This window comes from Stegostoma tigrinum, chromosome 27 (assembly GCF_030684315.1).
Source record: "Stegostoma tigrinum isolate sSteTig4 chromosome 27, sSteTig4.hap1, whole genome shotgun sequence".
Classification (NCBI taxonomy): Eukaryota; Metazoa; Chordata; class Chondrichthyes; order Orectolobiformes; family Stegostomatidae; genus Stegostoma; species Stegostoma tigrinum.
The window spans coordinates 9,073,707-9,090,458 of record NC_081380.1 but is presented as its reverse complement, the minus strand read 5'-3'; the positions used below and the strand labels follow the sequence as shown (position 1 = coordinate 9,090,458).

At 39.9% G+C, this 16,752-nt stretch overlaps 2 protein-coding genes across 4 annotated transcripts in view; one reads left to right on the top strand and one right to left on the bottom strand.

Moving 5' to 3' along the window:
• The window catches only part of lrwd1 (leucine-rich repeats and WD repeat domain containing 1), a 127,515-nt gene that overhangs the window by 30,735 nt on the left and 80,028 nt on the right, over positions 1–16,752 (top strand). The gene's annotated exons all lie outside the window — the stretch shown is intronic.
• dtx2 (deltex 2, E3 ubiquitin ligase) overlaps positions 1–16,752 on the bottom strand; it is a 74,184-nt gene that overhangs the window by 47,962 nt on the left and 9,470 nt on the right. For 2 of the 3 annotated variants that reach the window (XM_048557168.2, XM_048557169.2), the window contains exon 2: positions 2,201–2,783. In XM_048557168.2, coding sequence (XP_048413125.1) covers positions 2,201–2,783 — 583 coding nt within the window. Of the gene's footprint in view, positions 1–2,200; positions 2,784–12,609; positions 12,718–16,752 lie in introns of those variants that run through there. The other variant, XM_048557170.2, reaches the window with a different exon arrangement.

The window sequence follows — 16,752 nt, the reverse complement described above, 5'->3', positions numbered from 1 at the left end:
AACAGCCTTGACAGAGCAGACAAATATTTAAGGAAAAGCAGCACCAACAGTTGTGTCATTATTCTACTGAATGCCTTCAATAGGAATATAGGAAAATAAGTAGGTCGATCAACTCCTTGAGCTTGCTCCACTATTCATTAAGATCATGGCTGATCCATGGCCAACTCCATAATGTTTGCCATGGATCCATTTCCCTTGCTTAATAAAATTGTTTGCTTCACATTTTTAAATTTAACAATTGAATTACCACCGACCGTCATTTGAGGAAGAGAGAGTTCCAGACCTCCATTACTCCATGTATCAAAGTGCTTTCTAACATTTCCTGAACGGCCTGACCCTAATTCTTAGACTACAGCCCCTGTTTCCAGAATCATCAAACCAATGGAAATGGTTTATTTTTTATCTCGCCTGTCGGCCTGAGTTAATACTCTGAAGACCTCAAGGGGTCAAGTCCTGAAGCCCAGAGCCATGAAATGGACTATGTGGACTTTGTCTTAAATTCTCTCTCCTTTTTAAAATTGTATTGTTGTGGAAGGACTGCTATTCTGAACTTTTCATTTCTCTATTTTCTAACTTACTACAATGATTTTGCACTTTTGAAGGTCTGTAATACGTGACTTTTTAATTTCATTATTTTTTCTAATTTGATTCCCCCCCTACGAATTTGTGCCTAAGATGGTGTCGTAAGCAGTGACTTGTAAACCTTTCACTGTCTCCATGAGTACATGTGCCAATAAAGCTGATTCATATGAATTCATGCTTTACCTTCTAAATTCTAAAAGAATAAAGGCCTAATTTGTCTAATCTTGCCTCATAACTTACCCCCCTCAAAGTCCACATAACATCAGCCGTTGAACCTCCTCCACGGCCAAAACATCCTTCCTGAGGCGTGATGCCCAGATCTGCTCTCAATACTCGAAGTGCAATCTAACTGTGGTTTTATGTAACTGCAGCATACCATCTGTACTCCTACATTCCAGCCCTTCAGATATTGCCAGCATTCCATTCGCCTTCATAACTATGTTCTGTAACTGTCTGCCACATTTTAAACAGCTATGCACCTGAACCGTCAAATCTCATTGGACATCCACTGTATTTAATTGTGCGTTCTAAAAAAAAATACCCTGATCGATCCTTTTTCAGTCTGAAAGGGATAACCTCACATTTGATTAAGACCAATCTGCTGCTGCTTCTATCATTCACCTAACCTATCAATATCCCGTTGTAATTTTAGGCTGTCATCACTATCTACAATGCTGCCCAATTTTGCGCCATCAGCAAATTTGGATATTTGACTTGTGCCATTACAAGTCGTTAATGAATATTGTGAATAATTGAGGACTCCCTCCCATATTAGCCTACAGCCTATTGTGGGGGGACTTCATCAAAAGTCTTCTGGAAGTCCATATAAATAAAATCCATCACCTTACCTCTATCTACCATTATTGTCACCTCTTCAAGGAGTCAAAGGTTTGTCAAGCACGACCTACCTAATGAATCCATGATGAAGCTCTTTGATTAACTGAAATTTTGCGAGGTACTAAGTTACCCTATCCTCGATTATAGGATCCAACAGATTCCCCACCACTGATGTTTCGCTAACAAGTCTAATTCCCTGGCTTCCCATGGTCATCCTTCATAAACAACAGTGACATAATGAAATTTCCAATCCAGGAGGTACTACTCCTGAACCAGGGAACTCAAAGATTATGATTAGGGCATTGACAATATGCTCTCCTCCCTACCTCATTTAACGCATGTGGATTAAAATGGTTAGGTCCTGGGGATTTGTCACTCCTCACCTCCATTAATTTTGCATTGATTTATATAAACTAATTTATTCAGACCCTGTTCATAATCCTCTTAATTTCTTTGGGACTTCCGGCAACTTATCCTCCTTTACGCTATGAGTATTGAAGCAAAATAATTGATCAACATGTCTGCCATCTCTTCATGGTAATTGACAATATCCCCACTCTTTGCCCTTAATGGGCCAACAGTACTCTTAACCTGTCAATTTCCCTTTATATAGCCATAAAATTTGTTTTTATTGTCCTTTACCTCAATATAACTGGAGCTATTAATTCATCCTCAATGTTTCCACGTACAGGGCCTTGATCAGCCAGCAGGTTCTATCATTTAGCAATCAATGCCTTTTAAATTGTAAATGAAGGAACTGAATTAAGGTTTATTACTATACCTTGAACTATTGGTGAACTGAGAGCTATAGGTTGTAGATTGACCCGGAGTAGCTGCTGTAGTAACTGGCCGACTGGGGCTTCCAAAAGACATAGGGCCTACTGACGCTGGTCTCTTGATGTAAGGAGAGTATCCATGATTATGAGACATCATTAGAGATGATCTATTTGAACCTAGCTGAGTAGAAGGGCCTGCCAAGTTGGAAACAGTGTATCGACTACGATTTGAAATAGGTCCAGAGCCGGTATAAGCTAAACACTGATTGCAAGAACAGATTTGACTTCCATGGATCAATCCAAAAACAGCTGATGGATAGGGTGCATCAGAAAGTCTTTGAACTCGTCTTTTGAACCCAGTGGTTTTATTTATCTGACACAAGCTGGCAAAATTCACAACGTAGTTGTAACCGTAGTGCCCCAAGTCCACTATCTGCTGCTTTGCAGCAAGACAATCCTCTATAAAAATGGAAATGGTCATTTCATAGGTCGTCCAGCCACCTTCATCGTTTTCCCATTGCCATAACAATCCTTGTCCAGGTGCAGATGACTGAGCATATAGTTGCCTCCTAACTCGCCTCATTCTTCCTGTAAGAACATTGTGAAACAGGGAATTAAAATTAGAATCGAGACAAAACACATAACAAAGCAGAATATTCATGACCGCACATAGTCAGCACTTTTCCATAGAAAACACAGTACAGTAACTCAAATATTTCATCTTCTAGAAGTGCACCTAGTCCTTTCCCACAATATTTTAAAGTGAGGTGAATAATTAATATAGAGACCCTGAGGTATCACTACCCCAGAAAGCTCATCCCTGTCTTCCTAATTTAGATTTCATCAAGAAATCATATGCTTCACTGGTTCCCCTTTTCTAAGTGAAACTTTGAGCAGAGAATGATTTTATGGTAAAAATTAAATACGCCTCCTTTCTGCTGTTTCTAACTTCTGAGTAATGAAGGATAGCGTGTTTCCTCAAAAGAATCAACTGTCAGGCCCCAACTTGTTATAGTTAGTTATAGGAATAGCAAATCTGGGAATAATTCAATTGGTCTGTTCTCTTAGTTGGGGAGTGACTGTGTAGGCACAGGGAATACCAAATTGAACGAGCAAAATGTCTAGCACGACTGATTCATCATGCAAGTTAATAAACTGATTGCACAGTAACAAGTGACACTTCTTAGGGGAAAAAAGTTGTTCAACCTGCGTACTTTTGTGGTTAGCCCAACCGCCAAACACAGGCAATTTAAACAGACTGCCCAAATCTGAAAAGTCATGAAATACAAGGTAATATAATGAATTGAATGGGCTTATAACCAACAAATATGATGCTGGAGACATCAAGGGAAGGACCGTATCCTTGGCACTTCTGCCTGAATGCACAAAGTGCTTCAGTTTTAACTTGCAAAGCTATTTTTTGTATTGTTTTATTGTGGATGAAAAAGTTAATTACAGCTCCTCTTCGCTTTAGTTCTTTCATTCTCTTTCACTGGATGTTCCAAGACCTGTTCCTTATGGATTCGTTTCAGTCTGTCTATTCAAGTATCAGAGATAATGGGAACTGCAGATGCTGGAGAATTCCAAGATAACAAAGTGTGAGGCTGGATGAACACAGCAGGCCAAGCAGCATCTCAGGAGCACAAAAGCTAATAAAATGTGAGGCTGGATGAACACAGCAGGCCAAGCAGCATCTCAGGAGCACAAAAGCTGCTTGGCCTGCTGTGTTCATCCAGCCTCACATTTTATTGTCTATTCAAGCATGCTTCTTTTGTTGCCTAGCAAACGTGCAGTCTTGCATCATCACTTCACAAGGCTTATGCCATGGTGAGGGAAGGAATCATAAAAGATCAAAGAAAGAATTGAAAGTTGGAGTAAATGATACAGATGAGGCTCTGTTATCAGGGACTAAGAAAGAAGGATGGATAGCATGGAAAACGCAGCACACGAGAAAATATTAGGAGAAAAAGATAAAATCAGCAGAATGTATTTAAAACTTTGTATCTAAATGCACACAGTATTCAGAATAAAGTTGATGGGCTGATGACACAAGTAAAGACAAATGGGTATGACCTTGTGGGGATTGCTGAAACATGGTTACTGGAAGATCAGGACAGGAGTTAAATGACCAAGGGTACTCAGTATTCCATAAAGGACAGACAAGAAGGAGCAGGAGATGGGAGTTGCTTTATTAGTTAAGGCAGACATCAAGGTTGCATTGAGAAACGATATTGGTGCTAGGGACCAAAGTGTTGAATCAGCCTGGGTGGAAATAAAAAAAAAGGAGGAAACCCTTTGGTAGGAGTAATTTACAGGGTCCCCAAACAGGGCTTCTGAAGTAGGGCATAGTATAAACCAGGGAGTAATGGAGAGTTTGAGAGAAGGGCATAACAGTAATTAAGGATTATTTGAACATGCATATTGACTGGATTAATCAACTTGACAAGGGGAGCCTTAAAGATTGTTTCTTAAGAGTGACATATCATGGAACTGGTTGTATTAGATTTGGTATTATGTATGTGGAAGGATTAATAAATAGTCTTGTGGTTAAGGACCCTCTCGGAAAGAGTGAACACAACATTCTAGAGATCAAATTTAGCTTGAAAGAGTGAAGACACAGTGTCATACTAGATTTTGAGTGTTGGACATAGGAAATTATACAGGCTGAGGAAGGAGTTGGCCCAAGTGCACTGGGGAAAAAGTATTAAAAGTGCAGGAGAACTGAAGAACAGTGGCAAATACTTAAGGAGAAACGAAACCCCTCTCAATTAAAGTATGTTCCCGAGAGGAACAAGGATTGTTGTAGAGGTGAAAAATCATCCATGGCTTAATAAAGAAGTCAAGGATAACAAAGGCAAAACCTAGGGCAGATCATTCTGCAAAGGTTAGTGACACGCTGGAGGGTTGGGAGTACTTTAAAATGTCAGCAAAAGGGTCACTAGAAACAAAAAACCAAGAGAGCTAAGATGAACTACAAAAGGAAACTAGCAGAAAACAAGCACTAATATCAAAAGCTTCTAAACATATTTAGACATACATGTAAGAGAATAGTGAATGTAAATGTTGGCCCTTTAGAAGAAAATGTCAGGCTAATAATGGCAGAAACTCAAATGGCAGAGGCACTAAACCAATATTTTGTCTGTTTGTACAGTATAAGATAATAATTCCTTCCCAAATACTGCAGTTACTACAGAGGAACTTGGTGAAATTACTTTAATTAGGGAGAAGATATTAACAAAACATATGGGATTAAAGGCGTGGCACGAGGTGGCAGATATAGTGGATGCATTAGTTATGATATTCTGAAATTCCTTAGATTCTGGAAAAGTTCCAGCTAATTGGAAACATGCTAATGTGACAGTTTTATTCAAAAGCAGAGACAGGCAAAAAGTGAGAGGCTATAGACCAGTTAGTTTGACCTCTACAGTCAATCAAAAAGGAAGGTGATAACTGAGCACTTGGAAAAACAAAGCTCAATTCACTGGTGTCAGCGTGGTTTCATGTAGGGCATGGTTTGCTTGACAAACTTGTTGGAGTTTTGCGAATATAACCAGCAAAGTGGATAATGAGGATCCAATGCATGTGGTATATCTAGATTTCACAATGGCGTCTGACAAGGTGCCAAATAAAGGACTACTCCAGAAGGTTAGATCCCAGGGGTTTAACAGTGGAGTACTGGCTTGGATAGTGGATTGGTTGATTGACAGAAAACAGTGTGTCAGGATAAATGGGTCCTTCTATGGATGATGAACTGTAATTAGTGGGGTGCCACAGGTTCACTTCTTGGACCTCAACTATTTATAATTGATTAAAAATGATCTGCAAGCAGGGATAGTGTGTAATGTAGGCAAATTTGCAGATGATACCAAAACAGTTGGGAAAGCAGGCTATGATAAGGAGATAAAGGGTTTACAGATAGATATTGACAGACTAAAATAATGGACCAGAATCAGGCAGACGGAGATAAGTGTGAACAAGTGTGAGGCTTTCCATTTTGGCTACAGAAAAATCAGGCAGATTACTATTTAAATGGGAAGCAGATTTAAAGTACATGAATGCAGAGGGATCTGTGTGTGTGTTTGTGCATGAATAACAGCAAGTGGGTATGCAGATGCAGCAATAAGAAAAGCAGATAGAATCCTGGCATTCACTGCAAAAGGACTGGATTATAAAAATGATGATGATTTGTTACAATTATATTAGGTGCTGGGGAGACCACACCCAGAGTATTCGGCTGAGTTCTGGTCTCCTTACTAGAAGAGGGATGTGGTGGCAGTGGGAGCAGTTCAGAAGAGTTTCAGCAGATTGATTCCAGGAATGAAACAGCTGTCGTATGAGGAGAGTTGAATAGCTTGGGATTGTACTCACTAAAGTTCAGAAAAACAAGGGGGAAATCTAATTGAGGCATATAAAATAAGGAGATTGACAAGATGGACATTGAACAGATGCTCTCCTTTGTGGTTCAGCCTCACACAAAGGAGTGAAAGGAGGTAGATTCTGAGACGAGGAGAAATTACCTCTGAGGGTTATGAATCCGTGGAATTCTCTGCCCCAGAGTGCAGTGGAGGCAGAATCAAGAAAGGGCTATAGGGAGCTGGCAGGAAAGTGGAATTGAGACCAGGATAAGATCAGTCACAATCATGTTAAATGGCAGAATGGGATCAAATGGGTGAAATGCCTATCCCTGTCCCAAAATTCTATACCTCATTAGTTAATATGCCTGCTGTTGCTGCTGGCATATTTACTGACTCTAAAATGACCTCCTGGCCTGATGGTAATTAAAGAATGAGGAATATTAGCTCATGAGGTCGTAGATGATGGTTGAATATGCTGACATGCTGACAATATTTTACTCTAAATAAATGTTGGATGAGTATGGGTTAGCCTCAGCACTAACCTTCACCAACAAAACCAAATTGCTGGGAAACTCAGCTGACCTGGCAGTGTCTGTGGAGGGAATGCCTCATTTCGATAATGTTAGCGACAGAGCGGGTGTTACAACAAGTGAAATGGTTTGAAAGGCTGCCTAAAGCAAGAGGCAAAAGCCAGTGACAATGGTGGTAAAGGAGAAAAAGAGAGAGAGAGACATTTAAAAGGCTGCAAATGAAGGTATAAAAGAGAAAATGAATCTATTTTAATTTGAGGATCCCCTATCCACTCCTCCCTCAGCCATGTCTTGTGGCTTTGTAGCGTTCCAAACTCATGATAAAATTGGAAAGACATTCGTACAGATAAGCCCCATGTGTTGGTGAAAATAATACTGGGCTTTTCTTGGCTGTGTATGCTTGCGTCCAGTGCCCAGATTGATAGTGTTTAGTTTTAAACTTGTCGTAGCTTAAATCAAATGAGTCATTTACTTGGCCACTCCTGAGAAGTTAGGGGTCAGTAAATCATTCTGGCAATACGACATAACAGGTCAACTCAGAATCTATATGCCTTTCCAGGTCTATCCCATAAGCACCCTCAAAACTTTTAGCCTTCCTCTCAGTTGCTCAAAACCTCATGCATCACAAACTCCACTGTCAGGACACAGAGTCATAGAGATGTACAGCACAGAAACAGACCATTTGGTCCAACTCGTCCATGCTGACCATTTCTCCTAAATTAATCTAGTTCCATTCACCAGCATTTGGCCCATACCCCTCTAAACCTTTCCTTTTCACATACCATCAAAATGCCTTTTAAATGTTGTAATCGTACCTGCCTCGACCATCACCTCTGGCAGTTCATTCCATTCACGCACCATCCCCTGCATGAAAAAGTTACCCCTTAGGTCCCTCTTAAATCTTTCTACTCTCACCTTAAACCTATGCCCTCTAGTTTTAGATTCCCCTCATTTCAGGGAAAATACCTTGTGTATTTATCCTATCCATGTCCCTTATGATTCTACAACCTCTATAAGATCACTCCTCAGCCTCTGAAACTTCAGGGAAAATAGTCCCAGCCTATTCAGCCTCTCCCTATAGCTCAAACCCTCCAACCCTGGCAACATCCTTGTAAATCTTTTCTGAACCCTTTCTGGTTTCACAACATCCTTCCTATAGCAGGGAGACCAGGATTGAATGCAGTATTCCAAAAGAACCCTAACCAATGTCCTGCACAGCCACAACATGACCTCCCAACTCCTCCACTCAAAGCACTGACCAATAAAGTGTACCAAGGAAAGAAGGCAAGCCTTTTCACTACCTTATCCATCTGCAACTCCATTTTCAAGGAATGATGAATCTGCACCCCAGGACTTTCCTGTTAAACGTATAAATTCTGCATTGATTTGCCTTTCCAAAAAGCAGCACCTCACATTTATCTGTGCAATTCATTTTCCAATTGTCTAACTTACAGAACAATTACCACACGTAGCTGGACCTTTCTGTAGTTTCAACAAATCACCTCTGCACAAAACAGGTTTCCTGTTGTTCTTTCTGGTTTCCTGTGAAGGCCACTGTGTCAGTGTGCAGACAGCTGGTAAACCATTTTGTACAATACAGCCCACATGTCTATCAAGGAGTATTTTGTCTGGACCTGCCAACAGCTAATTCTTTCAGATATTCAAATCCATTTTTTTAACCAATTGATTGCCCACAAAATAAGATGAATATTTCTCACTTCATTTAGAAAATAAGTTAGGAAGAGAGATCAAGACCTCGGTTACAGATTAGCACACTCCCCTTCACCACCAGGACTTGTTGAATACAAGTCTTCTCTTTATCAGCTAGACAGCTGTGTCACATAAACACGTATCAAACCAGACCCTTGTAAGGAGTTCCAAGGGCAACGTGTCCTATCATTTCAGCACAAATTAGTGTCAAATAAGCTCTCAATGAGATTGTAGGTATGGCTGACATGGAATATTTTATACCTGTGCAATGGGCTACTTGGCTAAATTTCAGGTTTTCCACTAAGCTGAACAGGATTTGTTTTAACAAAAAAATTCATTTATGGGATGAGGGTGTAATGAGGGTAAGGCCAGAAGGCATTCAAGAGTCAACCAGATCTGGAGTCAAGCAAAGATGGCAGACTTCCTCCCCTTAAAAGGGGATCAGTGAACAAGGTGGGCCTTATGACAATCATCAGTAGTTATATAGTTGCTGTTGGGCCAGTTATCATTAAATTGAATTCAACTATCACCATCTACCATTGAGAGATTTGGACCAATGCCATAGAACACAGGTCTGGAATTCTGGATTACTAGTACATTGACATTACCACTTAATAGCTCCTTCATGAAGATGATCCTGATGCTGCATCCCAAAACAGAAATGCTCCTTTCTTTAGCAATGGTAGCTAATTGTCTAGAATCTATCCAGCTCTGTCCTGATAAGTTCGAAACCTCTCTTTCTATCTCGCTGTGCAGTGCCATGGAGTGTGCTTTATTTTGAAAGCAATACATAAGTTGAGACAAATACAAGCTACTGGTCCAGCTCCCAAATTAGAAGAAGCTCACTAAGCTTTCTGAAAAGGGTGAAATGGGGCAGAGGTGGGGTGCTTTCCAAAAAGCAACGTTTCTGGAGAGTGGCAATGTTCTGGGAACTGGTTTCTACTAGATTGCTTACAGTAACAGCGAAATTCAAGATATCAGAGAGCATGCTTTCATATTGGGAAATCTGGAATTCTTTACAAAAACATATTGAAAATCAAGGCATGTTGGAGGAGTTAAGATACAGATCAGTCATTATGTAAATGACTTGTCGAACAGTTTGAGCGTTAAGTTGCTAATGCCAGTTCCTTTGTAAGTTCAAATAAATTGAAATATATCAAAAAACAAAAAGTGAAAAATGCAGAACAGTCCAACAATTCTTACTAATGGTGGATTTTAAAGGAAGTTCTTTACATGACCAAAAAATTGCAATGAATCTTCAGAACTCAATGCTAAAACTGTGGAAAAGAACTGCGAATGCTAAACATTAGAAACAAAATTAGAAATTTCTGGGAAAATTTAGCAGGTCTGGCAGCATATATGAAGAGAAAGCAGAGTTAATATTTTGGGTCCAGTGACCCTCCTTCAGAACTGGGAATATACCTTCACTTTCAAATGTCTATTTTCATAAACGTGGTTGTGTAATTCAAGCTTCGGAACCTACATGATACCTGAGCACAACAAAACCATGTGGTTTCAACAACCTGATATAGGAGTAGTTGTGAATTCAGAGAGGAGCTTCACTTAAAATAATCAAGGTGGCCGAATGGATATATTTGAAGTAATGCACGAAATCTTTCAGACATTGAAAAACATTTTTGTTCAACTGATTTATTTGAAGCTTGTACAGATACAGTGTCTTGGGCGGAGCGCACACCCCAAAATAAAAATGGTTCTGGAGGTATTTCGCAGCATTCACAGTGAAGTTATGGAAAGGCTGCTAGTGCTCAAACTTGAGGCAGCAAAGCAAAAACTGGAAGTTGATTTTGGAAGGCTGACTTAAAAGTACTTCTAAAAAAAAATCATGCAAGGTCATTGGAGCATTTAAAGAAACACTCAGAATGGAAGATGTGCAAATCCCATAAATTTTCTAAGCTGGATCAGGTGGTGTACAGTTACTCTTACCACATGAAACACAGGAAATGACAGACTTGCAAAGTAGATAATTAACAAGTGCATACAGAAACTCCCTGAACAAGCCAAAAGTTTCTCACCCCACTCATTTAAATGATGCTTAAAATGTTTGCATAGCTTACTTAAATAAAAATCTGTCTTGTTTTTGAAAAGCTGGATTTCAGGTGCTACATTTCTACGAGTGGCCTCTGCAGTAATGATTGGTATTTATTTAGAATTACCGATAGCAAACAGATTCCTGGGTATAACCATTATTTCAAGGGTCAAGTTATCAAAAAGTACCAAAGCCTGGGCTCAATTTCACTGAAGATTGCCTGATATCATTAGTACTATTTGAATCGTTCATATCAATTGAAATCACTTAATTTATTACAAAGCCAACTTGCACTCATTACTGAGAATCAGAAAATAGAATTCCATTGCTAGTTTCATATTGTTCTTTTCACCACTTGTGGGTAATTTGAATTATTTCAAAAAAATTCTGGATCATCTTCTAAGCAGATTACAGCAAATTTGATCTTCACCCAAAGAATGTAAGCAGACCATTTAGCCTCAAGCGTTGTTTACCTTTCAATCCACAGCTCAGCCCTATATATGCTCTATAGCTCCATATCCTGCAATATATCTTTGTTTTTAAAAAAATCTAAATCTCAAATTTAACATTGACCAAGCTTGGTAAGATTTTTTTTATTCACTCACAGGATGAGGGCATTGCTGGCCAGGTAGCATTTATTGCCCAACCCTAAATGCCCAGAGGGCAGTTAACAGTCAGCCACATTGCTGTGGGTCTGGAGTTACATGTAGGATAGATTGTGTAAGGACATCAGTGATGGGTTTTTCCTGACAATTGACAATAGATTCACAGTCATCACTAGACTCTTAGGTCCAGGTATCTAATTAATTCAAAATCCATCATCTGTTGTGGCAGGATTCGAATCTGGCTCTCTAGAACACTATCTGGGTCTCTGGGTTAACAGTCCAGGGATAATACCACTTGGCCACTGCTTCCCCTCTGCTACGTTTTGTCCAGAATGGTTTCTGAATTTCTATCTTAAACATTTAGACTTAACACTGGCACTAAATTTTAAGACTACATATCCAAGTCCTCAACTTCCCACCAGCAGAAATTTTCTCTGTCCTTTCAATTCCCCTTATTTGATCAAGTTGCAAGTACATGATAAAATGCATTAATTTTCATTAGTCTCAGATCCTAGTCTTTCTTACACCAATTTACTTTAGAGGTAGTTTCACAGTTGCACTTCAAGCACCTTGTCTTACCTGAAAATTGATCTAAGTAGGTACAGAAAGTGATCTCCTATTCATAAAACCTACGGAATTTATTGTCTGTTTTCTCAAACAAATTACTATGATAGAGTGTTCTAGCACTGTTAGTGGTGTCTATTTGACGATATCCTATGAATGCCTTTCCTGTTTTGCAACATTGTCTTATATTCAACCCTGTATCTCATGTTTGCCATTCACTTCAGATACCAATGTTAGCTTTTATTTTAAAAACCGTTCAAAACTGAACTGGGTGCATTGAAAACCATTTTGCAGATACAAAACAGATCTGGTCACAATTGTGTAAGTTAATGTATTTTCAAAAAAAATGTCATTGCACACTGGGGGTTTTGGTTTCTCAGTCTCAAAATTGCTGTTGACTATTCCTGCATACAGAATTGTTTCTTTCATTAGCTTGTAAACTGCACACAAGAACTGGTTAATTAAAGACATTTTGCCAAGTGAATAATTAAAAATTAAACTAAATAAAGATCATATACTATTCTCCCCTAACTATCTACAGCACAACCATCCTCTCTTTCTGTAGATTTGTTTGCTCTCACTCATTGGTTGAATGTACAGTACCTTCTGCATTTTTATTTGTTGATGCATGGCGGACATCACTGCCAAGGCCAGCTTTTATTGGCTTCCCCAATTGCCCACAGGGCAGTTAAGAGTCAACCACATTGCTATGGACCAGCATTTATAGAAACGCCAGACCAGGTAAGGATGGCAGATTTCCTTCCTGAAAAGGAAATTAGTAAACCTGTTAGGTTTTTATGATAAATTGACACAGGGTAAATAGTCACCCTTCGGCTAGATTTCATTCCCCCCCACCTGATTTTTAGCGAAAATTTAGACTTACTACCTGCCATAGTGAGCTCTAAACCAACGACACCTGAATATTAGACTGGGTTTGAATTACAAGTCCAGTGACATTACCACTGTGCTACCATCTTGTGCCTCTGCTTTTTCCTTTCTGTCTTCTTCTCCATTGCCCCATATCACTGCTCGCTCAAGTATTGCTGGCAAAGTCAAAGTCAGAGTTTATTACCCTTTCTTAACTGCCCTCATGAAGGGGATGGTGAATGCTTTCTTTAACTCCTGCAGTGAACAATGCTATTATGAAACGGGACATTTCTGGTTTTTGGCTGAGTGTGACAAAATGGTGATATACCTCCAAGTCAGGATGGTATAGATTGGAAGGAAAAAATTATAACAGTGTTCCCATGCATTTGCTACCCTTGTCCATCCAGGATGGCAACGACCACAGGTTTGGAAAATGCTGTTGGAAAGTGTCTTAGCGGGTTGTTTCAGCACATTCTGTAGATGGTACACACTGCTACCACTGTGCACTGATGTTGGAGAAAGTGAACATTTAGGGTGACGGATGGGGTATTTTGTCCTGATTGGTGTCAAGTTTTAAAATATTACGTCAAACACCTAACTAATGAGCTATAGAATGGATAGGCTTTGGGGAGTCAGGAGGTCAATTATTCAGTGCAAAATTCCCAGCTGACCAGTTCTTGTCATTGCAGTATTTAGTGAGCTCACCTAGTTTCTGGTCTGTTGTAAACTCCAAGCTGTTGATGATGCAATGAGGTTGGAATAACAGTGTGGGGTTCATTGTGTGGCACTTAAGTGGAAAGTGAAATTCCCACCACATAAGTGAGAAGCTTGAATGCTATCCAGGTTTTGCTATATATGGCTAGAGTGCTTCAACATCCAAGGAGATGCGAATGGAATAGTAATCATGTATTGAGTGTCAATGATGAAGCAGCTGTAGATGACTAGGCCTGGGGCATTATTCGAAGGAACTTCTCCAACACCCTGCAGCTTCCAACAACTAAATCCATCTTCCTTTTGCCCAACAACAAAAAGAACTGCAAATGTTGGAGATCTGAAACGAAAACATTGGAGAAAGTCAACAGGTCTAGCAGTGTCTGTGGGGAGAAAACAGAATTAATACTTCAAGCCCATTGACTAAGAGTTACTCGAATCGAAACGTTCACTGCTTTCTCCCCACAGAAGCTACCAGACCTGTTGAATTTCTACAGTAGTTTCTGTCTTTGAACCTTTATGCCCAATTTGACTTCACTCAAAATATTTTCTACGGATTCCCACTTACTTCAATTTTGCCTGGGCTTCTTAATGTTACATTTGGTTAAATGATGCTAGAAGATCTCCCTGTTCTTCAAACTGCTGCACAAGTCTTTAATATCCATCTGAACAGCCTGAAGAATATGAAAGGCACCACCTTTGAAGCGTTGCAACTTTAATTATTGCTCAGGCCCTGATGCAAGGTTCAAATTCATAACCTTGTAACTTTTAACCAGATCCAATCAAATCAAAATAAAATTGTTTTGCTGTGCAGTAAACCGGACCACAAGACACATTCCAATCTTGTGTCGAAAGTGTACTAGTGTAGCTGCATGTGGAATTTATTTCAGGTGCAGAAAATCCAACATGTCAGCACTAACTTATTAGTACATTCCTACACTAATAGATTATATGATCGCATAGAAGAAAATTTCAGACTTAGACAGAACAATGCTACCTATTATTTTAATCAATACTATGCAGATATGCAGCTGAAGGAGGGTAACAGTTTCTCAGTAGGAAAAGCAGTGCTACAAGTGAAATGTCATCACTGCAGACTGAACATAATTTAAGAGTCTCGAAGAAGGGTCAACATTGCAGCCAAGTTTTTGTTTTACCAGCACTTTCTGGCTTTTGTTTCAGATTTCCACCGCATCAGGCAAAACTTAATACTGTATTGGTAATACACTTTGAAAAAAAAAATGCCTCTTATAAAGTTTTGACAAAGATAGAGAATTTTCACTCCTACAGATGGTGGAAACGGGCACAGACAGAAACATAAAACTGCACAGCATATCCAATACAGGCTAACATTCCAAGACTCTTTGCAAATCGCAAGAAACCGAGGTTGCTGACTTGCTCGCCAAGCTGGCTTTATTTGTTCAGCCATTTTGTCACCGTGTTAGGTGACACCAATGAAGCCTCTGATGAAGTGATGTTATTCTATTGCACTTAGAATTTATACTGTCCAGTCCATTATAGTGAATACTGTCATTTCTGGTTTTGATCTAAGTGGGTTTATACATGGGGTCCAATTCTAATTTTTGTTGATTTGGAGTACAGGTGGAGAACCATGCCTCTAGGAATTCACATGCATGTCTATGTTTGGCTTAGGCTACTGTCGTTACTTTGGCCCAGTTAAACTGATGGCCTTCATTGTCTGAATGTACAGATATTAAGGAGAGTTCATTGCAGTGTTTTGCTGCTGACTGATGTTCGTGTATTCTGATGGCTAGTTTCCTTCCTGTTTGTTCGATGTAATGTTTGTGGTGGTCATTGCACGGTAGTTTATAAACCATGGTCCTTCTGCATGTTGTGGGAACGGGGTCTTTAATCCTTGAAAGTGTTTGTCATGGAGTGGCTGTGCTCTTGGGGGCCACCATGATTCCTAGTGGTCTTAGGAGACTTGTTGTCAGTTCTGATTTGTTTCTGATGTAGGGAAGTGTAGCCAGTGTGGTAGGTCATACTGTGTCCTCCTGTTGTTGTGTTTTGTGGATATCTGTGGATGAAGTTGCAAGGATATCCATTTAATGTGAGGATCTTGTATAAGTGTTCTTCCTCTTCCCGACGTAACTTTGGAGTGTTGCGGTGTGTCCTGGCCCATTTACATAGTGACCTAATGCAGCTTTGTTTATGGACCTTCGGGTAGTTGCTGTGGAAGTTGAGGATTTGAACTTCTTAGTTCAAATACTTAGGACACTAAGTAAGTGGACCAGTGTAGCCACAGCCAGCCAGATCAGTGTCTTGATACATCAAGTGCATGAGGGTCTTCGAAAACGAACCTAACACCACGGCACACTGCAACACTCCAGAATTACGCCGAGAAGAGGAAGAACACGTTTATATGAGGTCCTCGCTTAAATGGATATCCTTGCAACTCCATCTAAGTGCCTACATAACAGACAATAGGAGCACACAGTATGACTGAACACACTAACCATACTTCCCAAAATGAGGAAAATATCAGAACTGACAACAGGACTCCTAAGACACTAGGAATCATGGTGGCCCCCAAGCCCACAGCCACTCTACGACAAACACCTTCAAGGAGTAAAGATCCCATTCCCACAACATGCAGAACGAACATGGTTTACAAAATACCATGCAACGACTGCCACAAACATTACATCGGACAGACAGGAAGTAAACTAGCCATCAGAATGCACGAACATTAGTCAGCAGCAAAACGACACAATGAACTCTCCTTAATCTCTGTACATTCAGACAGTGAAGGCCATCAGCTTAACTGGGCCAAAGTAATGACAGTAGGCCAAGCCAAACAGAGACACAAACGGCAATTCCTAGAGGCATGGTTCTCCACCCGTACTCCAAACCAACAAACATATAGAATTGGACCCTTCATATAAACCTGAATAGATCAAAACCAGAAATGACAGTACTGACAATAATGGATCGGATAGTAGAATAACATCGCTTCATTGGAGGCTCCACTGATGATGTCACCTAACATGGTGATGAAACGTCTGAACAAAAACAAACCAGCTCGGTGAGCAAGTCAACAATCTCATCCACAACCTGAGCCAAGGATCTTTACCAAATCTTTAAACGGTAAGAAATTGAAATGATTTCTAAGACAAAGCAATTGGAAGAGGTAACAGATTTGGTTGC